This window comes from Microtus oregoni, unplaced genomic scaffold (genome assembly GCF_018167655.1).
Source record: "Microtus oregoni isolate MIOR12 unplaced genomic scaffold, Mior012 000005F_ref0000423, whole genome shotgun sequence".
In the NCBI taxonomy this organism is placed as follows: domain Eukaryota; kingdom Metazoa; phylum Chordata; class Mammalia; order Rodentia; family Cricetidae; genus Microtus; species Microtus oregoni.
Window position 1 is genome coordinate 1,730,827 of NW_024543064.1, and position 27,980 is coordinate 1,758,806.

The 27,980-nt window shown below is 52.4% G+C and overlaps 1 protein-coding gene across 2 annotated transcripts; it reads right to left on the reverse strand.

Moving 5' to 3' along the window:
• Positions 1-175: 175 nt before the first annotated feature.
• Positions 176-27,980, reverse strand: LOC121447802 (membrane metallo-endopeptidase-like 1). 2 transcript variants are annotated; one of them, XM_041651052.1, is made up of 23 exons: positions 27,853-27,980; positions 25,386-25,545; positions 12,450-12,512; positions 11,431-11,592; positions 11,129-11,209; positions 9,777-9,872; positions 9,127-9,245; positions 8,568-8,633; positions 7,286-7,483; positions 7,121-7,210; positions 5,516-5,652; positions 5,140-5,233; positions 4,554-4,682; positions 3,989-4,087; positions 3,567-3,650; positions 3,141-3,244; positions 2,869-2,927; positions 2,377-2,496; positions 1,761-1,894; positions 1,572-1,637; positions 989-1,084; positions 663-739; positions 176-570 (listed from the first exon to the last, which is right to left on the reverse strand). In XM_041651052.1, the coding sequence occupies exons 2-23, from the start codon at positions 25,534-25,536 to the stop codon at positions 471-473; spliced, it is 2,325 nt and encodes a 774-aa protein (XP_041506986.1). In that variant the 5' UTR covers positions 25,537-25,545; positions 27,853-27,980; the 3' UTR covers positions 176-470. The 2 variants fall into 2 exon arrangements, with proteins under 2 accessions (XP_041506986.1, XP_041506987.1); XM_041651053.1 differs by lacking the exons at positions 25,386-25,545; positions 27,853-27,980 and adding an exon at positions 24,629-24,706.

A 27,980-nucleotide genomic window follows, 5' to 3' on the forward strand; every position in this document is an offset into this window, starting at 1 on the left:
AAAGGGTGGCCTCTCGAGGCATCCTGGTCTCTTCAGGATTCTTAGCACAGAAAACTGGGAGGCTGGTCAGGAGCCCTTTCTCCCCATCAGCTGTAATTCTAGCCCTGGCCACAGCTTACCCAGCCGCTTCCACCTGACCACCCACCTGACCCTTACATGAGCAACGCAAAGTCTTTGAAGCATTTACTTAGCTCAAGTCTGAAGCTTGAGGACATTTAGCCACGCACTATGGAGAGGGCGGAAGACAGTGGACAGCTCCTACAGGACTGATGACCCTCACTGACTTGAAGGGGCGCAGGACCAGGCATCCCTCATCCCAGGTGTGGGCGGGCGGCTGCACTCTAGGCCGGTGCGGAGGGCTGGCTGGAGGCTCCAGTGGCCTTCAGACAAGGACTTGCACATCCAGCTGCACCTTTCACGAAGCCTTTAGGTGGCGGGTGGGCGTGGGCTGGAGCGTAGCTCAGCCTTGGCTACCAGATGCGACACCGCTTCCTGGGGTGCATGGGGCTGCCTCGTGGGCAGTGGAATGCCTCAGAGAAGGCGGCCAGGTTCTGTAGTGAGCCCAGTACCCTGTGGACCAGCAAGTCCAAGGAGGTTTGAGATGAGGGAAGGGGTCAGGGCAGGGGCGGGCATGCGTGCTTGCTTGGGGACCGTACACTTGCCTGTACTTAAGAGGACTGTGGACATCCGTCTTGATGGATTGGATGGCAAACTCAGGCCTGTAGGACCCGCACCACACCTAGAGGGGCATGAATGGCTTGGTTACGGCCTGCGGGCTGGAGCACTGCGCTCTGATTAGAGAGACCAACAGATTCCTTCCTTCCTTCCGTACCTGCTGCCTCCTCCCCAGCTGGCCCCCAGTCCTCTCGGAAGCCTGCCAAGCCTACTGGCTCTGGTTTTGGAGTGTGGCAAGCTCCTGGTGCCCTTGGATGTCCCCTAGAGTGGGCCCTCCAAAGCTGTGGGTGTGAGGAGCAGGACTAGAAGTTACCTGGGCATAGTTGACAAAGAAAAGCTGGGCATAGGTCAGGTTCAATCCCGGCAGTTTCTGATCCTTGCCACCTTCAGACAACCACTGTAGGTAAGCCTGCAAGTACCAAATTGGTCCAGCCAGGCTCTTGGAGAGCCCCATGTGGAATAATCTGGTTCCAGGACCTTCCCTGGATGGAAACCTGCCTCCTTAGCTTAGGGCTGCTGTGTATAGGCCAGATAATTCTTCTGCAGCCCTCAAAAGACTGATCCGACAGAACTCTGTGGGACCCTTAGCCATATAGCTGCCACCTGAAATCCACCCATCTGGGCTCCTGGTACCCGGTGTTCTATTCCCAAGGCTGGAGATGTGGGCTGCTCAAGCCCATGGCCATGTTGTGTCTGCCCTAAATACTCTTTAGGAGACAAAAAGGGTTCCTACACTTGCTCATCGGGTGAGATATCAGGTTTACAACCATGGGGTTTGGATTTCTGCTTCTTCCCCAGTCCAATTGGGGTGTTTTTAGGACACAGCCCTAATTTGGGCATTGCCCTGCCATGCTGCGACTGCCTCAACTCTCTCTGAGGGCTTTGCCAGGGCTCACCTTGTATGCCTGTCGTACCCCACCATTGTCAGCGATGTTCTCCCCGAGGGTGCTGAATCCGTTCACCTGCACGAAAGAGACAGAATGAGGTGGGGGGGGGGAGCCTGGCCTTGGCCCTCCTCCTGTCCCGCGGGGCTGGCTGGGGTGCATGCAGGTGTAGGGCCGCTGCAGTCCTGGTGACATGCTTACGTTCTGGTTGCCAGCCAGTTCCCAGGAAAAGTTGCTGTACTGATAGACCATGCACTCCGACTGTTTGCGGAAGTGCTGGGCTGAGAAGTTACTCCACCAATCCAGCATGTTGCCATTCTTGTCGAAGTTCCGACCTGGGTGGCAGCAGAGGATGCACACACTGTCCCCCAAGGCCCCGCTCTTACTGCCCTCCTGCACCCCTCTCCAAAGGCCAGGCCAGTGCTAGATTCCAGGGGTTCTGAGCACACAGCACCATGTTGAGGGCTGCTCAGGAGAGCTTCCACGCCATCCTTCCCATCCTTGCCCCTGACTAGGACCAGGAGTCTCAAATTCAGGGGTCTAAACCCAGGTAAGGGGGGCCACATGGCTAACCTCATATGATACCCCTGGCCGAGCCATATGGGAAAACCAGCTCAGACATCACAGGTGGTGTCAGGCTCTAACAGTCAAACAGGGAAGCTGCTCCAGGGATGGAGACCAGGCAAAGCCCCTGTCTAACTAATCTACTGAGAGATTTAATGGATGATCCCTGGCCGCTCAGTAGAGGGGTGTGCGTGCGTGTGCGTGTGACTTACAGGTGTATTTGTGACTGGGGCACTCCCCTATGCCCCTTTACCATTGTCGTCAAAGCCGTGTGTAATCTCATGCCCGATCACCATCCCGATGCCCCCGAAGTTCAAGGCCTGTGGTTGGTCCTTGCTGAAGAAGGGTGGCTGGAGAATACCGGCAGGAAACACTGTCCCAGAAGGGTGACAAGGAGAAGCTGTGAGTGACGGTGCCAGGCTCAGGTGGGCACCTCTACTGGGCCTGCCATCTAATGCTGTGGCCTAGGGAGGTTAGGACTCTCTGCCCAGTGTGCAGACAGGGACAATGAGCTCGGAGACTAAAACGGGAATGCTGGATTGGCGATCCGTGCCCAGTTTCCTCCCGCCCACCGCTGCCTTCTTAAAAACGTTCTCTGATGGTTCCTCTGTGTTCCTTCCAACCTGTGACCCTTGGGACAACATGAAAGAGACTGGAACCCACTCTCCTTCCTGAGGTTAGACTGGGAGTTTCTAAGCAAGGGCAGGGCCTGTCCTCTGGCTCTAGAGAGGTGAGATGGGCTTACCAATCTGGTTTCTGTTTGGGGAGTAGAAGGCATTGACCACTGCAGCCCCGATGATCCAGCTGTGGTGAATATACTGGTCATTTGGAGTCCACATCTGCCAGGACCCTCCCTATGGGCCCCTCTGCCCTGGCTGGCCAGATCCTGCCCTGAAGAACCCCCAAAGCTGAGGAGGGGGAGGGCTTAGGTCTAGTGTCCTCTTGAGCTGGCATCAAGGCCAGACTCCTGTAGCCACCCCTGCATGCCAGGCTAAGCCTCCTAGTCATTCCACTCACAGGTTGTGGTCCACTTTTTCCCGAAGCTTCTTGAGGCTCTGCTGGGCACTGGCCTTGAGGTTCTGAAGCCCATTCTCGAAATACAGGTCCTCTGAGAATATCAGCTATGAGGAGAACAGAGCTTGACATGACTGGCACTCAGGCTAAGTCCCCAAGAGTGTAAGAGGAAGGGCTGAAGGTTGAGGAAGGGTCTCCAGACCCTCAGCTGGCATGTGGCCCTCAGGCTCCTGGAGCAGCTAAGGACAAAGTTTATTTCCCTGGGCCTCAGTTTCTCTGTCTGTTAGCAGAGTGAGATTAGAGTCCCTCTAGGGTGTAGATGTCTAAGTGAGCAACTGTAAGAACAGAAGGATGCCTGGCATGGAGAACCCACTCTCCAGGGGTTCAGGGCGGGGGGTGGGGCCAGGCACAGTGCCCAAGGGTACACACGTTGGAGTATTCCTCATCCAGGTGCCTATTGCTTTCTTCCAAGATATAGTCAGGGTAGCCGATCTGTTCCCGGATGTTCATGGCCTGCACAGAGGAGGGGCAGCTAGGGTCATCCACCATGGGAGGTCCCTTGTCCTACATGCTAGCTTTGTTCCCTGCTGTGTCAGTAAGGGGATAACAGGCATTTTCCCTCTATCAGCTTGCAGAACCAGACACGTCGGTGGGGCTCTGTGTGGGTGCTTGGGAGTCCAGTGACCGTGGCTTGTCACCAGAGCTAGAGGAGCCTGGGTAGATCCTAGCCCCAGACCATGGAGCCTCCTGTTTCCTGGGCACTTCCCTCCCACCAGGGCTGTTTCTCCAGCATGGGGTCCTGACAGCGGGAGCTTTCCCTCAGGTCTTCACACAGGTTGTAGCTCACCTACCTTTTCCTGAGCCTTCCTCTTAGATTCCTCGTCCATCCAGTTCAGCTCATCCAGGGTATCCACAAACACGGATCTTACCTTGTCAATCAGCTCTTTGACCTGGGGGAATGCATATCCTCATGTCCTGGGCTGGCTTAGGGGGCGTGACCAGAACTCCAGGCTTGGTCTCACCTTTAGGGTGAGACCACTGTTGCTCTGTCCCTGACTTCCTAGAGGGGTGTGGCATTGATAGGGGGTAACTATTCTGGCTCAGAATTGGAGCCTCACAGGTGGGTTGGAGGTTTGCTTGCCCAGGGCTCAGAACCCACACATACAATCTGTGCCTTTCCCAGGGACCTAACAGGGTCCAGGACTGGAGTTCATGGTCACGAGCAGCTGGGGGCAGGGTTTCTCTTGGCCTTCCTCTGCTCTGGTGGGCACTGGGATTAATGCATGTCCTCTGCCACACATGGGAGTCACTGGGTAGGGTGGTGGTGATGGGGCTGGTATCCTTGCCAGGAAGCTGTCCCAGGGTGAGCTTGAGAGCTGCCACGGACAGTGCCCTTTTGCAGTCCAGGTTACACACCATGTCCTTGCTGTCCTTGGAGAAGGCCTCCTTGATGTAGAGGGAGCCCACGGCGCTCTCCATGTTACTGTTAACATAGCTGACACACTCCCGCCAGCGCACCTCCTCCACGGTTGTGCCATACAGCGCCTGGCATGTTTATTCATTCAGTCACTCACGCATCCTATCCCACGTGCCAATGTTTAACTTTCCCCGGTCATATGTGGGTCCCTGAGCTTGTGAGGTGAGGCAGGCAGATCCTCCCACCATAGGCTTCAGGGTATCCAGAGGATGACTCAGACCGGATGCTGACTGTGGACATGAGAAGACCACTACTCTGGAAAAGCTAGGGTCCCACTCAGACCCTCACCCCCTGGACCTGGTGGTTTGCCTGGACACTACTCAAAGCTTCTCCTCATCTCGTGTCTTGAGAGTCAAACTGACCTCTGTTGAGCATCTCCCTACCCTGCCTGGTCCCTCCTCTGGTCACACTTAGTTTTTGACAGCCCCGTCTTCTGCTTTGTTGGCTTCTATTGGGCAGGAGCCTTTTCTCAGACCCCGGTGATGACAGTGCACGCACGGCTCGGTGGGCAAAGGACACACTCACCTTGAGGTAGCTCACTCTCGCTTCTTTGAATCTCTGGCTCAGGCTGCTGATGCGATCCAGCACCAGGCGCCAGATCAAGTAGTTCTGCATGGTCCTGGAAGAAGCAGAGGTGTAAGGGGACAGGTGAGCCAGCAGGTGCTACACCAAGCAGAGTTCAAGATTCTCTTAAGAACTGGCTTGTTCATCCCTCATGCTTGATAGGATTCCTGTCGCCAGCGTGAGGCACCATGGGCACCAGAATCGAACCTCTGTATCCCTCACGTCTGAGAAGTTCTTGGTGGTATCCTCTCCTGAAAGCAGGAACTGTGTGTGTGTGTGTGTGTGTGTGTGTGTGTGTGTTGTGGGGCAGGCACAAGGTTCCCCTTCCCGGCCTCACCGTGCTGAGTAGATGTCAATGATGGACTCAAGGTTCTGCAGGTAGGGGATACCGTAGACCACCACCTCCTCATCCGGTAACAGTTCGATTTGGACAGAGGACAGCACACTTTGTATGAAGAGGGTCCAGTTAAACCCCTGGAGAGAGAGAGAGGTGGGGAGAAAGAAGGGAGGGTGGACCTTTGTGCATCTGAGAAACTCAGCTTCCACCGAAGAACATTTGAGAAACAGGTGAGAAAGGGCTGTTAAGAATCAAGACAAAGAGTGACATTTCCCAAGAGCCTGTGGGCTATGAGATTGCTAAGAACCTATGCAGAATATTTGAAAATGAAGTGTAGTTGGGGAGATTACTGGGCAGACACGATTTAGCAAAAATGATCAAAGTAGAAAATACGATGGTCGTATATGTTACATAAGCTGGGTAGGTATCTATTTTGTGTACAACCTTTTTAGTATTTATGTGAAAATTAACGTAAGCCTCATGCATGCAAGGGCCGTGCGCTACCATTAAAGTCTCCTAGCCCCATAGTCATGTTTGCTCTCAGTGAATCGGCCACACTGCTGAGATTAGTGGTGTACTTTAACTATTTTTTTTTGTTGTTTGTTTTTTTCGAGACAGGGTTTCTCTGTGGTTTTGGAGCCTGTCCTGGAACTAGCTCTTGTAGACCAGGCTGGTCTCGAACTCACAGAGATCCGCCTGCCTCTGCCTCCCGAGTGCTGGGATTAAAGGCGTGCGCCACCACCGCCCAGCACTTTAACTATTTTGAAAAAAAAAAAATCTTGAGACACAGTCTCTAATCAGGCTGGCCTTGAACTTCTTTATGTAGCTGACAATGTGCTCTCTCTCTCGCTCTCTCTTTGTGTGTGTGTGTTTTCCAAGAGAGGGTTTCTCTGTGTAGCCCTGACTGTGCTGGAACTCATTCTGTAGGCCAGGCTGTCCTCAAACTCAGAGATCTGCCTGAATCTGCCTCCTGAGTGTTGGGATTAAAGGCGTGCACCACCAGGCCGGGCTTGAATTTACTGCTTAATTAAATATTTATTTTAACTTTTCTGATGTGTGGTGGTGGTGTGGGTGGGTGTGGGTGTGTCTGTGGTACCCACTGAAGCCAGAAGAGAGGCACCGAATTCCTGGAGCTTCTGCCTACTGTGGGTGCTGGGGACTGAACTCTGGTCCTCTGAAAGTGCAGATTCTTAGTTGCTGAGCCGTCTCTCCAGCCCTGACCTTCAAATCTAGGGGCCTGGCAGCATGTAGAACACAAGCTGGAACCGGGGCTCTCTCGGGGTTTGCTTGTCTTATCCTTGTGCAGAGCTATGGATTCCAGTGTTTATTTATATGTTCTAGTCGGGAGGAAGAGGCCGCAGGCCCAGTCACCTACTTTTGTAGCAGCTGCACCCTAACCTACAGAGGAGGCCTGTGGCAGGGCAACAATGGATGTCCCCCTAGAAGGTTTTCACTGTGCTCATTTAAAGGCATTATCAGCCTGGATGTCAGCCCTATGGTCCCTTTAATGTCGGAGTAACTTTGCAGGCGGGGGGAGGGGGGATGAGTATCCAGGTGGGTTGGGGCTGAGCCCCTGCTACTTCCTGGTTGGTGCCTGGGTCTTACCTTCAGACCAAACCTGTCCTGCAGCTCCACCAGGTCCATCCTGTGGTACAGGGTGGTGACATCATGCCTTTCCTCCTGGGGGACTGTGGCCTGCGTGGGGACCAGGGGTCACACCGCGTGGCACTCAGCACCTAGCCCGAGCCTCCCAGCGTGGCCCTGCCTCACATTGGCCAGATGTGCCTCCAGCGCCAGCACCTGCGCCATTTCCTTCTCCACCAGAGAGTTGTCATTGGGCAGGTTCATATCTTTCCTCAGCATGGTGGCCACTGATACCATGAACTGCAGGTAGGCTTCCCGCACCTGGGCCAAAGGACGATGGATGGAGCTGGGCGGCTTTGGCCACCTTGGCCACCATGGAGCACTCTGTGGGGTGGGGGTGGTATGTGACGTGGAGTGGCCCCTAGAAACTTGCCCCTCTAGCTTCCCCAACAGGTTCTGGCACAGGCAGCCCAGAATAGAACGTGGAGACTATCCATACCACACCCCGCTATGACTGCTGTCTCCATCCCACTCTCTAGGGACAAGCCTGCAAGACAGCCTCTGTATTCTGTAGTCTGGGTCCTCTCCCTGAGCTTGGTGCGGAGTCACAAGGCTCTGGCCATGCCAGACAGCTCAGGACCAAGTTCTAGTCCCAACCCCATTGCTCTGAAAGACCCGTGCACAGGCCTCTGAGGGTGGGGACAGTTTTTCAGGGCTGCCCGGTGCCACGCTGGCCTCCACAGGTGCTCAGTAACTCTTTAGCCATTGGAGCCAGGGTGAGGTAGGACTGCCCCAGCCGTGATTCAGCCATGGGGTGTGTTATGTTTGTCCAATTCAGTTGGACATCCTTTCTTGTGTCTATCCTTGAAGGGGCTTTCCTCACTCTAGCTGAGGCTTCAGACTGCCCCATCCACCGAGACCTTGCTCTGCCAGCTGCTAAGTGGGACTGGGGGCCACACCTGTGAGCTTTTGGGGATGATCCGGGTCCTGATTTCCTGTCTCCTGCTACCATCCTTCTTTCTCGATCCACCCACGTGCCCACTAATACTTCCAGCCCCTGCTGTGAGGGTCATTCCTACCCGGTTCCTGGCCAGATGCCTTTGCTGTCCCTGCCTTCTTTCTGTCCATCCCAACTCTTCCTGCTACCCTGGCCTTCCTGGGCTACAGCTGACTTCTCTCCGCAGAGCAGGCTCAGGACACTGGGCCTGGCTCTGCACGGATAAGTCAAGCCGAACAGACTGCTTGACCAGATGAGCTCACTCACCTCAGGGCCGGCAGTGTGAACACTGGGTGTCCATGTTTGTATCCCCAGTGCTCAGTGCCTGTCCACAGCCCCACAAGTGCTTCCAGAGGCTGGTTGTGGGGAGCAAGGCTAGTGGACAAGCAGGAGAGCCGATCTCTGGGGGAGGGGGGACAGTATATGTGCAGGGAACTGCACCTGACATGGGCCCCAAGGCTCCCTGCTTACCTTGTGACTATTGCCTTCGTTGAAATAGTACTCCCGGGATGGCATGCCCAAGGTGGGCTGATCTATCTGGAAACACAGAGTGTGTGACTGCTCACGGGTGGTGGGGAATCCCTGCAGCCTGGCTGAGAGGGGCAGCAATCCCCTGCCCCCAGACTGTGTCTGGTAACAACACTGGCTCCCTGTGCGAGTCAGATGCTTCCGAACCCAAGCCTCTCCTTGATAGAGAGGGGCTGTTTGGGGTTCAAGTCCCCACAGGAGGGACTTGCACCACAGCCTTCCCGAAGTGGCATCTGTGCGCTTCTCGGACCCTCCAGCCAGGGGCCAAAAAAACAGGGTAAGCACAGGGCCAGCTTCTCAGAACACAGCAGGGGCCACGAGGTCCCCTGTGAGCCCTGCTTAACACAGCATACACTGCACACCAAGCTGTGGACAGAGGACACAAACATCGGGCTCCCAGATCCCCCCAGCCACCACCCTGTCTATCTCCGGCTCTCCTGCAAACCCAGAGTTAGACTCAGGGAACCCGATCCCCACCCTACCCACTGAGGGTATTGCGTACATAGATAACATGCCGGCTGGAGTTCTGGTCGTCATTCCAGATGAAGAGGTCAATGAGGACGCGCCTGTTGAACTGTGAGTTCAGCACAGCCAGCTGCCGTTCCAGCTCCCACTTGGGGCCTGAGGAGTCAGTACCCATGCTGGAGACCAGCTAGCTCCTCTCCAGACAGGGAACTGTAGGTCCTGAGCACAGCATTCTGGGAGTATAGCGAGCCCTGCCAGGCTCGGGTAGTGAACTCATTGTGAGACTTTGGGGACCAAGGAACGATTCCCCAAAGGGGCTTAGGGACTGTTCTTCAAAGGTCCACAGGGAAAGAGTGGCTGTGGATGGGAGATGCCCTATTCCAGGCATCATCCCTGCCCCTGAGTCAGAAGTGGGCCACAGTCTGAGGTCTGAACAGGGATATGAAGACTGGCGTCTTGGATAATAGGAGGGATGATCCAGTACAGCGCTTCAGGGGACCAGCCATTGTGAGGACCCATCACAGATCCCACTGACTCCCTAGTGTGGAGCCTAAGCCAGATTTGGGGGCTGTAAGTTATCTCTGGGAGGAATGAGCCTCTTGGGGCTTCCCTAAGAGCAGGCAACCTGTGGGCAGCTGTGGGGTTGAGCAGCCTGTCCCCGAAGTTGGCAAACTTGCCTATACTTACCCACCATCTCACTCCACTTGTCCATGGCCACAGGCCAGCCTCCTACCACATCTAAGATGTCCAGCAGAGGCTGAGAGTCTCTCTTCTCTATCACACCTGAGGAGGGAAGGAGTGGGTGCTTACGCAGACTCCAGTGGCCACAGCACCCGCCAGGAACATGCCTGCTGCTCCACGGCTAAGCTTTAGCTCGGGGCTTGCTGATAATGCACACAGAGGATGGAATTTGGCAGCAGGTGACAAGCCTAGGGAAGAGTGGTGGCCAGGAGGGAGGCCCAGACACAGGATGTGCTTGGGCAAGAGTCGGGTCACACAGGGGTCTTGTGACTTGCTTCTGTACACGATGGCAGTCTAAAGGCGTGGGCTGAAGCCCAGAGATGCTTCCCTCGAAGGAAGTGCTTCTCTGACAGGGTACTTGGGAGAACTTCAGGCAAGGACTAGTGCAGAGGACATAACCCAGAGGTCACTATAAATACAAGGGCAGGCCTTTGGATGACAGGGCAGGACTCCAGAGCTGGTAACGAGAAGGGGCTGATGTCTACTGTCCCAACATGTGGCAGGGCTGAGGGGCCACAGGGAAAGGACGATGGTTCAGTGGTAAGGGAGGCACCAGATGAGTCTGATGGAGGACGCTAGCCTTGAGATGCCATGGGTGTGTGAAAAGAGGAGGCCTCCCATGGGTTTGGACAGTGGCCTCTCTGGCTTTCTCTGCTTGGGCTTCATTTGGAAGTAGGGACAAAGTTAGAGAAACCAGTAGTTATAAATGAAGTCCTGGTTGCTTGGGTCAAAGCGAGCAGGATTCTGTGCAGCTGCTGGGCTGCTACTGTGGTTGGTGGGCTGGAAGCTGAGGAAGGGGCTCGGGGTTCTGTTCACATACTGCTGCCATCCTGCCTTGGGCACCCAGCCCTTGAGGCAAGAAATTCAGTAAATGTGAGAATCTAAAGGAAGTTGTCTGTGACTAGTGGGTATCGGTCACATGGTTTGTGGAGATAAGATAGCCCTGGCCATGCCCAAGTACAGGTTCCAATGGAGATAATCTCATAAAATCACAGTCCCACTAAGTAGCCTTGTTGGTACACAGGGATCAACCCCAAACCTTTAGGAGATGTCCAGGGAAGACAGGTGGCCCCAACTTGCAGCTCAGCTGGCCAGAGTGGTACCTTCGGGTAATGTAACTACAGGCTAGGGTTATACAGCTCCAAACCCAGGGTAGCTGGTAATGAGCTAGGCCAGGTGAGGCACAGCACACAGCTCCTTCTCATGTACCCTGCATGATGTTCACTCCCGCCCCGAGATACTTCCGTGTGTAGTGTACCATTAGCGCTAACTGGGCCCTAACAGGTGGCTCGACTCACTTTCGTTCATGCAGGAGCGGTACAGTGTCTTGGCCTTCTCCACAGCCGGCCGGTCCTTGAGAGAGGAGTCCTCCAGCACCCCTGTGGGCAGAGGAGAAAGCTTCACAGAGGTGGAGGTGGCTGCTGGGGCCCCAGGACAACTGATGTCTACGGTCTAGCCCCGGGCTAGCATCATCAAGCTGCCCTGAGACTCAGACAGTCACAGGCCACTCCAACTCTGACTCTGATACTTCGCTGTCAGGCAGGGACCGACCCAAGGCTCAGTGAGACTTCTATGCCCCTAGGTGGTGGCTACTCTTCACCTTTAAGGATCACCTCCAGCTCGTCCCGGAGAATGTCAAAGACGCTGTATCGGGAGTTGGTCTCGGGAATCACGTGACGCCGCAGCCAGCCTCCGCAGGCATACTGGTAGAAGTTGTCACAGGGCTCCTGTGAGTTGTCCATGTTCTGGAGGATTCTGGCAGCTGTTTATCCAGAGGGGGTGGAGAGAGGAGCGGGAAGAGGAGACCCTGAGATGTGGACATCTTGATATTATCTCAGAGTCTGAGAGACAGTATCTCTCCCTTTGGGGACAGTTTGTCCCAGATTTAATATCAACTATTAACTTGGTGGCAGCTGCTAACTTGCCCTTGGGCAAGTCAGTCACTCTCCCTGAGTCAGAGGGAGGCTAGTGACATTGGGAGAATGACCCAAGTGTCTTCAAGGGCTACAGCAGCCACTTATAAGCTACAGGATCTTGAATACCCCTGTCTTCTCCCTCCTGCTGGCGACCCTGCCTCCTGGCCTCCTCTCCATAGCCCTTCTGCCCCATGCAGTCCGAGTGACCTCTCAGTCCTCAGGTCCTCTGTCCTATGGGAGAGAAAAAGATCTCCCACCCTGTCTATTGCCTTGAGGTTTTTCTTTATCACAGGGGCAGCTGTGTCCATCCTAGGATCCAGAGCATGTTGGTGACAGGGGCCTGAGCTATGGGCTCACTGGCTCTGCTCACTCTGCCTGGGAACCGCCTGGTCTGGGGCTTTTGTAGCGGGAGATTTCAAAGGAAGCATCACTGTGGGGCTCCAGGACGCACTCAGACAAAACAACCTATTCCACCCTCACCCCACAAAGCTTCGTTTTCCCTCCTGCAGAGGGCAGTCTGTGGCACCCAATTTTAAGACAACATCTTGGTAGAAAATTTGAAATAAAAAAAATATCCTTTGATTTGACTTTGTTTTCTATAAACATAGATGAGGGCTCTTGCATGGGAGGCCTGCAGGTGGGAGCCGACCCCAGCCCACAGGGCTGCTCAGCTCGGCTCCAGGCAGCTAGGGGAGGGGCTCACCTGCAATCACACAGCCTGGGGTGACGCAGACGACGTCATTCTGCTGTGATGGCTCTCTGATGGCTGGAGGAGCAGAGGGAGGAACGTGAGGTGCGGAGCATCGGATGAGCTGGTACAGACGCTTGGCTGCACAGCTTGCAGGCCTTGGTGAGAGGACCAAGGCCTGGGAGGGCTTGGTGAAGCACAAGCTGGGGTGGACATGGCAGGGTAGACAGGGTAGGCCTCCATTCTCCCCCACCTTCCATGGACACCCCCAGGAGAGCTCTGAAGCATATCACTGGTCCCCAGTTGGATCCCAAGTGTGACTTTTCCTTACAGCAGTGACCTGGGATCCCCTTTAAATTCTCTGCCTCCGCTGACCCCTATTGGGACCCAGCACCTTCAGAGCTGAGGCTGCTCATAACTACCCTGCTGTCCCACCAGCTCTAACGGACTGCATTTTCCCACCCTCTCCTTACCCTGGAGTCAGTACACCCAAAGGTGACACCAGGCTGGCCTCTTGGGTGGTACCCAGCTGTGCCCAAACATTCTACATACAACAGGCACTGGAGATTGGTGTCCCTCTCTTCCCTGTCCCCTCCTGGACTCTCTGCCCATCTAAATTACCCGCGGCAGGCCCAGATGCCAAGCCCACCTCCTCAGGGCTGCCTGGCAGGGAAGGCAAAGGCTACCTCGTTTTACAATTGTCTTCTCTTCCTGGGAGAAGCGTAGTCGGCTAGTTAAGAGGGGCAGCTGCTTCCCTGGGGAGAAACACAGGGCTCAGCCTTCTCCATTAGCCCCCCGGTGGAGCCTTGGGGATCTGGTTATGTCAGCGCAGGTATCTGTATACAGTGCTGTGGGCTCTAGTGCTCACCACACAGTGAAGGCTGGCTTCCAGGGAACTGAGACAGGGGGACTATGCAGCTTAGGCATCCTTTCCTCTATCCTCTTTCTTCTCCTCATAGGTCCTGCTAGGTTTGAATGGGAAAGGAAAGGTCCCTTATCTTGCTATTCCTATCTTCTAGTCCATCTGGAACTACCCAGGCTCTGCCTGTCTTCCTGGACTGCACTTAGAGAAGGCTGCTCTTGCTGTCTTACCGCAGGAAGAGGCTAATTTGGGAGATCAGGCCTTTGTAGGGAGCCCTGTCATGGCAGCCTTCACCGCCCCTCCCCCAGAACTACTTTCACTGCCTGCTGAAGGTTTAAGGCTACCCTCCTTGTCCTTGTCTCTCCAATACATGTGGGGAGGGAAGCTGCTTAGCATGGAAGCCTTCAGGACCTGGAGTGAGGTTTGGGAGAAAGCAAGTCAGGCCTGGCCATCTTCAGGCCTGGTGTGTGGTGTTGAGGCTCCCCATAGTCAGATACACAGACGGTGGGGGAGGAGGGTTTAGGGGTGTATCTGCTTGGTTCCCGGCATAGTCAGCACAGACGGTGTTGGAGGTGCCAACAATGGGTGCTCCTTAGGACTAGGCAGTGTAGAAGGCCATTTGTTCTACACATGAGGGTGCTACGAGCCAGACCCGACGTGGCTATGATGCCGGTGTGGGTTCTATCCCTGAAGAGCCCTACCCTTTCATCCCCAATCTGAAGGAGCCATTGAGGGACAACTTTCAAGGGGCAACCTGAGATCCGGGGACAAGAACGTTGACTCCTCAGCTCTTCAAGGGAAGGGGTAAGATCCCTGAGCTTTGGCTGCCCTGTGGGGGTGTGCCCATCTCAGGAGCAGAGTCTGAAGGTGAGACACTGAATCTTGGATCTCATGGAGTCACACCACACCTCCAGCGAGAGGACGTGTGACCAGGAGGACCGTGAACCTGCTGGCTCAGCACACCTTTGAAGCCACCACAGGTGAGCTTAGGACGTCTCAAGGAAGATAAGGACACAGAGGCACAAAAGAACGGGATTCTAGCCGGGCGGTGGTGGCGGCACACACTTTAATCCTAGCCCTTGGGAGGCAGAGGCAGGCAGGCAGGTCAGCCTAGTCAACAGAGAAAGTTCTAGGACAGCCAGGGCAGTTACACAGAGAAACCTTGTCTTGAAAAACAAAACAAAAACAAACATAAAGAACAGAATTCTAGACATGAGTCCTTTCCTTCCCACAGAAGAGTGACCAGGCCAGAGTCCAGGAAGGGAGGCCGTGCTGCAAGGCCAATCCCAAGTATGCTTCCACCCACAGAATGTTGGGTACACCCGGGTGGGCTGCTGTGGGAATCAGGGTCTCGGGGAGTCCCTGATGCAGAGGGTGTATGTTCCCATCTATTCTTGCTCACATAGCCTTCAAGGGGTTTGAGGTTATGTCCACTGACAGAGAGGAGAGCCGAGAAGAACCTTCCACTTCTAGCCCCCAGGGAAGCAGCTAAATATTGTTGACAATGAAGAAGGAACCTTGGGAATCAGGACGTGGCTCAGCTGGTAGAATGCTTGCCTAGCAATGCACAGAGCCCTGGGTTCCATCCCAAGCACCACATGAACCACACGTGGCATTTAGGAGGTAGATTTAGGAATTTAATGTCATATAGTTAGTTTGTGGCCAGACCCCAGAGCTACATGAAACTCAAATCATTGCTAGGTGTGGTGGCATACACCTCTAATCCTAGCAGTTGGGAGGCAGGGGTAGGGGCATATGAGTTCCTGGACAGCCTGGGACCCTGTCTCAAAACAAACCAAACACATACAAACAAGCAAACAACAGCAACCACCCCTTCACAAAAAATAAAAAACAAACAAACAAACAAAAAACCCAAAGAAGTCTGGAGAGATGTCTCCTCAGAGATTAAGAGCACTGGCTGCTCTTCCAGAGGTCCTGAGTTCAACTCCCAGCGACCAAATGGTGGCTCACAACCACCTGTAAAGAGATCTGGTGCCCTCTTCTGGTGTGCAGGCATACATGCAGGCAGAACACTGTATACATAATAAATAAATATTTAAAAAACAAACAAAACAAAAGGAAACCCCAAACCCTAACTAAGACAAATAAAGAAACCAAGAGGGAACCCCAAATGATCAAAAGGAGTGGACTCTGGGGTGACCCCACTGTTAGCAGTGGCAGTCTGTGCAATGGCTGTGGTCACTAAACTAAAGAGTCTATCAGGAGAGGTGGGAAGCTTACAGATAGGCCCTGTGCTTCACCGGGCAAGTGGAAGCCACAGAAAAGAGCAGGATGGAAATGTTGGAAGAGAAGTGACGTCACTGAGAGTGTTGGGGATACTCAGGACCACTCAGGAGACGGACGGAGGATTAGGAGTTCAAGGCTAGTCTCTCTACAGAACCAGTTTAAGGGTACATGAGACCCTGTCTCAAAAAAAAAAAATGTAAGGAAACCACGTCCCAGATGTGATGGTCATTGAACCCCACAAAGGAAGTATTAGTTTCAGGACATGCCAGTCAGCAAGACTTTTCAAACCAAACCAAACCACGAAGGCAAGGGAAGTAAATCAATAAATAGAGGGAACAGTTACCCAAGCTTAGAGCGAGTCAAGTATGGTAATCTCAAGAGTTCAGGAAACAGAGACAGAAAGATTGCAAGCTCAGGGCTGGCCTGGGCTACAATAGTGAGACCTGACCTCAGAAGAGATGGAAACAACACGAGAATCTCTGGGCTAACACCACAGGTAACAAATGACTCGAGCGAATGGGATTCCAGGAAGATCAAATTCCCTAGACGTCCCCTGGTGTTTGTTTAGGCAATGTCTATGGTATGCCAAGGCCAATAAACAGCTTTGAGAGTTGTTGGCTCGGCGGACAAGCATTTGCCAAGCAATTGTGAGAACTGGAGTTCCTCAGCACCCAAGTAAAGACCAGTAGGTGATGTGGAAGTCCCCTCTGATTGCTGTGAATAGGTTTTATTACCATTGGTTAATAAAGAAGCTGTTTTGGTCCTGTGGCAGCACAGACTAGAGCAAGGTGGGAATTCCAAGCAGAGATGGAGGAGAAATGAAGGTGGAGTCGAGGAGACACCATGTAGCCGCCAAGGGAGAGAGACACCTGGGAACCTTACCAGAAAACCACAAGCCTCGTGGCAAAATACAAAATAATAGAAATGGGTTAATTTAAGGTGTAAAAGTGAGCTAACGAGAAGTATGAGATAATAAGCCAAACAGTGTTTTAATTAATATAATTTCTGTGTGATTATTTTGGGTCTGGGAGGCTGGGAAACAAGCAAGCAGCCTCTGTCTACAAGTAGGTGGCCCACCTACACTCCCGGTGCTTTCTAGGTGGAGACATGGGGTCTCTGAGGCAAGCTGGCCAGCGAGATTAACTGAACCTCTTCCTCAACACATAAGGTTTAGAACAATCGAAGAAAACACCCAAATGTCCACCTTTATCCCCCCCAACACCTGCACACATATGTGTGCCCACACATATGCAAACATATATATGCGCACACATGCATGCCACACAAATACACAAAAAATAGTCTTCACAATCCCTCTGAAAGTTTATTTTCCTAAAATTTTGTTTAAAGAAATTTAAAATTCCTTGACTTCTAATCAAGTTTTTGTGTATATGGGTGTCTTTGTATGTGTGTCTGTACACTATGAGCATGCCCACAGAGACCAGAAGAGAGTGTTGGATCTCCTGGGTCTGAAGTCACAGCCGGCTGTGAGATGCTATTTGGATGTTGTGATTATGCGCCTGGGTCCCCCAGAAGAGCAGCCTGTGTTCTTAACCACTGAACCATCTCTCCCATCCCTAAGACTTTAATTTAAATAACCTGTGTTTCCCATCTCCTCAGTTTCTCTCTTAGGGAAACAACTACAGAGGGTCTGGGAAGACCAACTAGTCGGTAAAATGATTGCCGACATGTGAGGGACTGAGTTTAGAGCCTCAGCACTTGCAGAAGAAGCTGGGCTTGGTGGGGGCAGCTCCTATCTAGCCAGCCTAGTTAATCAGTGACCTCCAGGTTCAGTGAGAGCCCAGTCTCAAGAGACTGCAGAGATGGCTCAGTGGTTAAAGCATGGACCACTCTTGCAGAGGACCCTGCTCTGGGGTCTCTGGCTCCTTCTTCTCAGCCTAAAGGGAAACTGCACTTGCGTGCACATGCCCCTACACAAACATACGTGCGTGTAAGGAGCTAAAAATAAACACATAATAAATCCTTAAACAACAAAATGGAGCATGGTAAAAGTCACCTCACAATGATCTCTGGCTTCCACACCTGAACACCCAGTGCGCGCGCACACACACATCACACACCACACACATCACACACAAACACGAGAGAGAGAGAGAGAGAGAGAGCGCTACAACAATGGAGAAAACTCATGTTCCTTGAGGCTGAGTAACCTGCTGAAGTGGGTGGAGAGGCAGACGGGGGTTGAGTGTGGTGTGGCCAAGGAAACTCGCCCTGAGAGTCAACAGGAAGCTGTCCCAAATGGAAGTGTCTCAAGACACCCAATGGAAATAAACACATATTCTCAGAGGGAAACTCTCCACTTACATCACACAGAAGGCCAAGGACAAAGCCCACGTGGATGTGAATTTGTGTTTGTGAAAAGAAGTTGTCCATACATCAGGAAGAGCAAAGGGCAGAGCCCCAAGGAGTTCAGATATGGGCAGAGGTGCCACGTGGCCTGCTTTGGCGGACAAAACGAGGTGGGTGTGGCATGCTCCAGTTCTAAGCGAGTGCCCCAAGAGCCTGTGTGCTTTCACGTGGAGGGGAACATGACTAGCTAGGTCTCTGGACCTGGATGAGGTCACCCCGACACAGACACGCGCAACCTGACCTCAGCCAGGCACAGAGGTTGGGAAATTGTTGTTTGGGGGCCTGGGTGTTGGTATAGGTTTTATAGGTATCTAAGTGACACAAAGCATAATATACTTCGGGAATGCTTAAAGGAGATGGAATAATTGAAAACAGGCAAGGAGTAGTTAAAAATCAATTTGAAAAAGAATCAGCTGTAAATGCTAGAGACAAACCATATGGGACAGTGAGGTGGTTCATTGGGGCAAAGTGCTCGTGCAAGCCCAACGACCTGCGGTGGAAATAAGCAACTCCTGCGAGTTGTTCTCGTGCTGTGTGGCATGCATGCAACTGCATTCACATATGCCTCTCTCTCTCTCTCTCTCTCTCTCTCTCCCCCTCCCTCCCTCCCTCCCTCTCTCTCTCTCTCCCTCTCCCTCTCTCTCTCTCTCTCTCTCTCTCTCTCTCTCTCACACACACACACATACACATGCACACACCTGCATACACACTAATAATAAATACAATAATAAACATTTTAAAAAGGAAAATACGCAGCTGTTGGGGTTTACAAACAATCGCCAACCCAGAATGGATGTCTTCAAGGCGGCGGAAGAGAGACTTGGTGAGCTACAATGATGGTCTGTGGAACTAGCAAGGAGCTCCAGGCAAAGTCAGGCACAGACAAAAAGCACCAGAAAGGACAGACTGAGAAAAGCGAGTCCATAAGCAACCAGAATTTTATTTCATTAATTCATGCGCTTATTGTTTGCATGTTCATATGTGGGGATGCATCTATGCACACACGTGTGGAAGCCAGAGGTCAGTCATCTCTCCAGCCCCTCCTTAGCCTTATGTTAAGTTAAATATGTACCTGGGATTTATGAGAGAAGCTCTATTTCGACACCAAAATTCACAACGGAGTGCCATTTCCTTCCTAGAAACCACAACAAGAGCCAGATAACCTATTTTTAAAAAAGAACCACTCTTTTTGGACCCAACCCAAGACTCAGCCACAAGATGAGGAAAATGACATTTCAGAGAACTTGGGACAGTTTTGGGGAGAGGCGGGACACACAGGTCCGGGAGAGATGTTCAAACAATGAGCAAGAAGTCAGTCACTTCTAAACCAGCTGACCGCCCCGTGTGGGCGTGCTCCTGATCGGAGGACTTCCAAGAGCATCCATGCTTTCCCATGATTTCCCAGTCGCTGGCAGGGCTGATGAAGGAAGGTCTCAGAAGACTTTAGAGAGCCTGCTCCAGAGAGACAGAGGAGCTTCCAGTAGTGGCAAGGTGAGGCCAAGAAAGACAAAGGTCCAGCCATGGAACTGCTGAGTGCCTGGACCGGGAAAGATAAACTTTCACCTTCATGGGCCAGGGGAACAGTTTGGCTCTGCAGAAAGTGGGGAGGACGGCAGGAGAGCCTGAGGGCCCCGGAGTGGCTGGCTTGCTACGGAGTGCCCTTGTCTGCTTCTGTGTCTGCTTCTGCTAGAAATACCCCAGGGGAGGGGGTCTTTATCAATCATATTAGTAGCGGGGTTTTATTAATCATACTGGGAATGGAGCTTTCAAGTAATGGAACCAGGTTATCAGGACCTGAGACCTCTGAAACCGTACCCAAAATAACATTTCATCCTTTAAAGCCATTTATCTCGAGCCACAGCCCGGGAAAGCTGACAGGAAGCTGTCAGAGGACTCGTCTCTGACATCAGCCTGAGGGCTGAGGAGGCCGCTTACTTGTGTAAAATGAACAGCTGCTTACTTCTGAAATTTTATTCTGCAGAAAAGATGAGCGAGGCCAGGAAAATGATTTTAAAAGCCAGAGCTGTACCTCGAATGGGCTGACATCTAAGGTGATCTTATTGACTATTTTCCTGCTGCTGTGGCAGAATACACTGGCAAAGAGCAGCTCTGGAGAGAAAGGGATCACCAGGCGGGGCAGCGGGAGTGTGCGGCTGAGTGTGCGGCTGCCCTGCCAGGCAGGAAGCAGCTGGATCACGTTTCGTCAGCCCACAGGAAAAGCAGGGGAAAAGTGGAGCCATAACCTTTCCAACAGTGCCACCAGGTGGACACCAAGTGTTCAAACACATGATCCTATGCCGGGCATTTCAAATCCGTAACACTGCAGGACTAACCTGGTGTTCAGGTTGCCTGTTACATCTTCTCGATAACCAGGTGGACACCAAGTGTTCAAACACATGATCCTATGCCGGGCATTTCAAATCCGTAACACTGCAGGACTAACCTGGTGTTCAGGTTGCCTGTTACATCTTCTCGATAATCCGCAAACACTATCTTAAACTATCTTAAATCAATACAGGTGTTGAGGAGTACTCCTGCAATCTAGCGCTTGTGAGGTAGGGACAGAAAGATCAGAAGTTCAGGGTCGTCCTCAACTGTATAGAAAGTTGGAGGCCCGCCTGGGCTACATGAGATCCCGTCTCTCTCTCTCCCTCCCTGCCATACACCGGGCACACAAAAGCACAGAGGTTTTTTGAAAGGGTAAAGGCTGGTCTTGCATAACAATCACAAGACAGAAAAAGGAACCGTCAGTAGAGTTATGAACAATGAAATCCAGACAATAGCAAGGAAAGAAAATGTAACTCATTAGTTTTCATAGTTCATAAAGACTGGGGGCTGGAGAGATGGCTCTGGCAGAGGGACTGAGTCCGGTTCCCAGCACCCACATGATTGCTCACAGTCACTTGCAACTCCAGTTCCCGGAGCTGACCCCTTCTTCTGCCCCCAAGAGAACTTGTGCTCACATATGCATGAACTCACATATTCCATGTATACATAATTGAAAACAAATGATAAGGATTTTAAAATACACCATAGAATATATAAATGACGCGCGTGGATTTAAGCAAAAGCTATGGAGACCTCTCTATCGGGAGGTGGGGGCTTGGTGTCTCACAAGCGAATCCGCCTTTGTACAGGATGTAAAGACAAGACTGATGGCATCAGAGGCCAAGACTGGCATCTTGTTATTACATTTGATAATGAGCAATGCGACGGGCATTTTCTAAGCATTCCTGTTGTGTCAAGTCTTCAAGCCCTCTTGTGAGCATACACTCCTATCATTTCTGCTTTGCAGGTCAGGAAACTGAGGCCCAGAGATGTCACGGAAGCTGTCTGAAGTCACACAGCTGAGACAGGAGCTGGAATCCCTGGCTGTATAGCTGGGAACTGATGTGCACACGGCCTCAGGCCCTCATGTCCTCACTGACTAACAGGTAGAAGAGCCCAAAGATGAGCTGCAGACTCCAAGGACACAGTCCAGGCTGGCAGCATGCTCCTGGCAGGTCCTGTCTCATCTCCTCAGCTTTGCTGCTTGGCCAGAAAAGGAGTCTAGGTGTGCACAAGTGGGCAAGGCCGCATGCCAATAAAAGCTTATTTACAAAGCCAGGCAGGGGCCATGGTTAGCCAACCTGAACAATGAATATGGTTGCTGGTGGAGAGAATTCTGGGTGAGCATGGACGAGGGCACGACACTGAGCCACTGATGAAAATATTTGACTTTCAGGGCCAGCCAGATGGCTCAAGAATAAAGACACTTGCTGAGAAAGCCTAGAGACCTCAGTTTGATCCCTGGAATTCATCCAAATATGGGATCAAAGAATCAATTGACCTCCACACCCATGCCACACATACCCCACCACATGCACACAAGATAAAATGGATTTCCAGGAAAAAAGGTGGATTTATAATTTTAACCGAGCAACTAATTAAAACAAAGAACACGAGTAACTATTAAAAAGATATAAAAAAAATTCAAGCCGGGCGGTGGGGGTGCACGCCTTTAATCCCAGCACTCAGGAGGCAGAGGCAGGCGGATCTCTGGGAGTTCGAGGCCAGCCTGGTCTACAAGAGCTAGTGCCAGGACAGGCTCCAAAGCTACAGAGAAACCCTGTCTCGAAAAACAAAAAACAAAAACAAAAACAAAAAAAAACAAAAAAACCCAAAACAAAACAAAAACAAAAAAAAATTCAAGCAAATTGAGGGAAAAACAGCTCAGTTTGAACAAAGGCAAGAAAAGATGAAAACGCATCAGAAATACAAACAAACATTGTGCACAAAAGACACAGTCTGGTGCTGACAGGGAATGCAGATAAGGAAAATCCTCCCAGTGAAAGGCAAACTCGAAACCCAGCCATCAGGGCTGCAGGAGAAACAGCTGAGCTGCGCAAGGGACGCTCGCTTGGCTTGCTTCCCGAGCAGAGAGTGGAAGCATTCACTTTCCATCCTCCAGTCCCGTGCAGTGGAAAGGAAACTGACCCTACAAACCGTCCTCTGCCTTCACATGCAAGTCACGACCTGCCCCCCCCCCCCCCCCCCCCGCACAAATAAAATGTGATGGGCAGATTGTAAAAAACAACCGTCTGGTTTTTACTATTTTATTTTTATGTGTATGTGTGTTTTTGCTTACACGTATGCCTGTGCACCATGTATGTGCCTGATGCCCATGGAAACCGGAAAAGGGTGTCAGATCTCCTGGAACTAGAGTTACAGATAGTTATTAGCTGCCGTGTGGGTGCTGGGAATTGAAGTCAGGTCTTCTGGAAGAATAGCCAGTGCTCTTAACCACGGAGCCACCTCTCCAGCCCCATGCAAAAGGATTTTGTTTTTTTAAAAAAGAACAGAATCTAGGATTAAAAGCATTGTTAAGATACAATCACTGTGTAATGACTTGTAGTGGGCTGATTCTGTATGCATAACTAAATATAAAACAGCAGGGACAGCACTCACACACACATATACATATATACATAGAACTGCATAAATTTATGAAGCTAAGTTTGTACTTTGTGGCTGTTTTGATGAAGTGGTTAAGGAAAACATCGTAGAGTCCTCTTTTTTTTTTTTTGAGATTTTACTTTATGTGTATATATGTTTTGTCTTGTGTGTGTCTGCGCATCATTTGTGCTCCTGGTGCCTGTGGAGGCCCGAAGAGGGTGTCAGATCCCCTAGAACTGGAGTTAAGACAGTTGTGAGCTGCCACTTGAGTACTTGGAGTTAAACCTGGGTCTTTTGGAAGAGTAGCCAATGCTCTTAACTGCTGAGCCACCTCCAACCCCTTATGGCTAAATTTATGGTCATGGGCTAATCTTAAATTGGTGAGAGAAATTAATCCTTGATATCACTTCAGAAATCTGACAAGTCTCTAGTGCAAGAATTTCACACACACACACACACACACACACACACACACACACACACACTTAATAGCTATCTAGAAGATCAAGAGAATGAAGGAAGCAACTATTACAGGGGCTTTCTTTGAACTCACAGGCACCTATGGACACTGTCACTCAGCAGGCAGGGGTGGGCACAGCCCTCGAGCGCCTCTGGCCGATTTGACAATTTTCCTGTAGGACAACTGGCCAAGCCTTACTTGGCCTAAGGCTAGTGTGAAAATCAGCATTACCAACTTGATAGGATTCAGAACCACCTGGGAGCATGTGGGAGGGGAACGATCTGACTGACTGAGCTGTAGAAGAACTGCCCACTGTGGGTGGGATGTTCCCTAGGTAGGTACCCCCGGACTGTCTAGAATGAAGACAATGAGTTGAACACAGCGGTCATTGCTCTCGTCTGATGGCTTTGAGTCCTGCTGTCGTGACATCCCCAAACACTTTCTCTCTTACATTGCTCTTTTCAGGGTATATTTCATCGCAACGGCAGAAACATTCCCAAGAAGGCCAATCTCAGGCAATCACGAGGAATCCCACCAGGCCACCTCCAGCTGAGTTTTTGACAATTGTGCAACTGACCCAGAGGTCAAAGTTAAGATGGTAACGCTCATGTGGATATCGACATTAAAGAGTAAATAGTAGCTCACAGATTGGAAATAATAATAATAAAAATCCTCCAGACAGAAACAAGAAAATGTTTGAAAATGGCGAATACAAAACTCCCTATCTGCCCAGCCCTGACTGAAGTCCTGGACTGAAGCCCAGGTTAGATGTGGGGTCATTCTAGCGGCCCAGGAACCCTGGAGGAGGAGGAAGCAGAAACTGTGGGGCCCTGGTAGAGGCAAGGAGACCCTGGGTGTCCCAGAAGTCATACTGCTTGAAGGGCAAAGAGAGAACCAGGTGGGGAGAAGAGAGACAGGACAACAGACAGGGCAAGAGAGAGGATTCCCACCCCTTAACCTCACTGCTGGCTGTGGGGTCATCAGACCTGTTCTCTGAAGGGTTCAAAATCAGGTGTTTTGAGATCAGTGCTCCTCAAACAAAGGGCCCTAGGGCCCTGAGCTCCACTGGGCACAGGGGCTCTGTCACCCCTGCCCTTGAAGTTGGCTGTACCTGTCAACCCTTGCAGGAAAACCAAACAGGCAGAGACCACAGTAGCCACTGGGCGGGAGCCACACTCTACATGGCCCTTGAAGGCAGCCCTGGGTGTGGCAGAACCCACTTGCATTTCCCAGCTGCCCCTCATCAGGAGTCCCCTGAGGGGACATTCAGGGTCTGGTGCTCTGGAGTTAGAGCCAGACCAAGGTGAGCGCATCACTTACAGACATGGCGGAGTGGAGTAGGTGGACCTTCCTTCCTCCTGTGTGTTTATCCCCCTGCTCCTGGCTCAAAAGGGATGAAGGGCTTGGAAGTTACAGAGCTGCTGGGTGTCTAGGTGCCCTCTCCAAAGGGATCACCCTGGGCCTACATGTGGTCCTTTAGGGAGAGGTCAGTGTGCTAAAGCAGTTCCTAGGACACCCGAGGTCTATCCGCAGGGCAGCCCTAGCCACCCCTCCACCTTCATGGGTCCTCAGGCTAGCCCCTTCCTTCAAACTTGCAATAAGCAAGAAGAGCCTGTTTCAGAAGCCACCAGGTCATCCTGACTGGCACCAGGTGAGACAGCTGGAGGGACCCCTTCGCTCAGGGGCTTGGGCTCCTGCTGCTGGGCCACCTGGGAACTGCAGCAGCCTCTTTGCCAGGCTGTGCTGCGATTAGAAGGGGGCTGGCCCGGTGGGGCGGGGGACCTGTCTGCCGTCTGCAGCATCCTAGAGTCCTGCTGTGGCAGAGGGGGCGGAGGCAGAGCCTGCAGCAGCTGCCGCGCCAGCAAGCCAGGACAGAGCTATCTGGATGGGGTCGCTGGGTCCGTGCAGGTCAGTGTCCCTTCCGTGGCATCTCTGGAGTCAGCACCATGGCCCTGGGAGCGGGCAGGGGACCCTGGCAGAGCCCTCTGCCCCACTCTGCAAGGCTGGCGTCTCTCAGGCCAAGCCCTGGGCGGGGGTGGGTAGGGGGAAGGTAAGAGGGCAGGGTGTCCTTACTCACCTCTGCTGTAGAGGACACCCAGGGCCACTAGGGTTCCCAGCAGCAGCAGCAGTAGCAGCAGTAGCCCCCCCTCCAGGAAACCTGAGCGCCTCTTCTTCCCAGACCGGTCTGCTCTCTCCACCATCCCCACTGGGCTCTCCGACTTCCCCATCAGCCGGTTCTAGGGGAAAAGCACACAGCTGAGCACCCCAGGCCAGGGCCAGGAGAGGCAGCTGGAGCTTGAGTGCCTTGACCACAGAGAAGCTGGTGCTTTAGGGATGCCGTGTCCTGGTCTCTGCTCTCAAAGCTGCAAGCTGTGCCCTGAGTGCCCTGGTCTTGCCAGGGGTTCTTATGCTAGGGGTAGGGGGTCTCTGAGTGCCCAGGGAACCCCTGTGTAGAAATGAGACCTGGCCAATGGGTCACGATGGCCATTGCTTTTCAAAGTCAGTTTGTCTTGTTCTATCATCAGACACAACAGGGACTAACTAGTCCTGGAGCTATTCTGCTCCAGGCCTGGGGTCTGCATGCAGGACCCAGGAAGCTCCACCTAGATATCTCTACTGGCAGTGGAGCCTTCTTGGGTTGCCTGTGCCCAGGGCTTCCTGGATTTCTGGGCCTGGAAGCTGGATCAGGGATGTTGTTGGGAAGGTGGCTCAGGCCCCGAGCTCCTTGCCTGTCTTTCCACAGTTCTGGTTGGAATCCAGGAGTTTCGGGGGTTGGTGGGGTTAGGAAGTGTGAGAACGCGTGTGGGAACCAAGGAGAGCAAGAGGAGATCGGTGTCTGGAAGTTCCTCCCTATCATCCCTGGGGCTGTGAACAGATCTGGTCATCCCTTCAGCTCCTCACTATGGGGAAGGTGTGTCTGTCCAGGAGACACACAATATGGGTGGCAGGTTGCTGCTGTGACCAGAACAGGTGGCTGGGCGGGGCTGGCTGCAGGACAGGCTCAGGTTAGTGACCAGGTTCCTGGAGTGGTGAGTGCCCCTGTCATCCTGCCTCAGTTCCGGGCCCATTCATTGGGGATCTCAGACACCTCTGTCTCTATGTCATCTTCCAAATGGCCCAGCTTGGGAAGGGGGCTTAGGTGCTCTGAGGCAATTCTCACAAGGTTGGCATGGCTGGTTTCGATACGGTGGAGAGTAGGCTGGACCCTGGGCCTCACTCCCTGCCTTTTGGTGGTCAGTTAACTGTCATTGAACCCAGCACTTCTGATACTTCCTCTGGATGCTCAGACCACGGCTGCCTGGCCATTTGCACACCCACAGAGCTCTGCCTTCCTCCAGACAGTCCCATTCCCAAGTTGTTGGAGACTTCTGTTCCTAGGCCTTTAGTTCTGCAGGAGTCTGACCTTGGCCCCTTCCTACTGCCCCCAGTTGGCTCCAGACTGCCATCTGCTTGAGCTGCAGCCAGACCTACTGAGGGTGTGTCCCCTTTCCATCTTCTTAGTGGGGAAGTCAGAAGATATCACCTCTAACCTCCCTTGGAGCATCAGTTCCTATTGTCATTTCAGGACACTGTGGGCCTGCCACCTCACACCCCCCCCCTCGTCTATTTCCCCAAGCCACTTTGTCAGGGTGCCCATCTCCCAGATCCCTAACTAAGGAGAGAATAGAGAAGGCCGCATCTTCAAGGGTCTTCCCCTATCTGGCTTTCAAGTTCAACTGAGCAACCTTAGCTTGTTCCTGTTCTGCGTTATCTTAACATACAGTTTTACAACCCCAAATGTTCTTATTCAAGTCATCCTTATGAGACTGACAGACCCCCAGGGTTGGGGCTCCTGTGACTTCTGTAGGGTATCCATAGCAACAGTTGAAAAGGTGACTCGTGAAAGAGAGTCTGTCATCCCTGCAAAACAAGCCGGTTCCTGGGCCTGGTCTTTGCAGCTCTAGTTCCAGTAACCTGTTCCGACTCCGAATGCATTCGCTAGTTCTCTTCTGCATTCTACGGGCTCACACCACTCTGTCCTGAAACCCACTTCTAGCTAACAAGGCACACACAATAAAAACGCAGTCAGGTGACCTGGGACAGGCGGGGCATGTCTGTGCTGGGCAAGAGGGAAAGGAGTCAGTGCGGCCAGGCCCTGAAGTGGGTTTTTATCTCCCTGGAGATCTTCTAGGAGACGCTCTGGGTTGTCACGATAAAGGGACAGGGGCTTTTCAGGTAGGAAGGGGATCACAGGGGCTACCCAACTAGGTGTAGGTGATGAAATACTGAAATGCTCGGTGCTGTCGAATGAAATGCCTGGGTTATCAGAGGGTCCCATGACAAGGCTTACATGTCTAGCGTGATGGTGCATTTGGGAGGCTGAGACAGGAGGGTTGCTGTGAACTCAAGGGCAGCCTGGGTTACAGAGTGAAACTGTTTCAAACAAAACAAAAATTTAAAAATCCCTCCAAACCAAAACAACAAAACAAAACAAGATACCATCCAGTGAGGCAGCAGGGCAGGGTCCTCTCCACGGACCTTAGGGTCCTCTCCACGGACCTTACCGAGTGATCTCAGGAGCTACAGCCACCACTGGGCAGGTCCTTAAGGGCTGTGTTAGGGTGTCTCAGAGCTGGGGTGAGCTGGCCAAGGTGGGCTCTCGGTGGAGTAGAGCAGCGGTCAGGCCGATCTG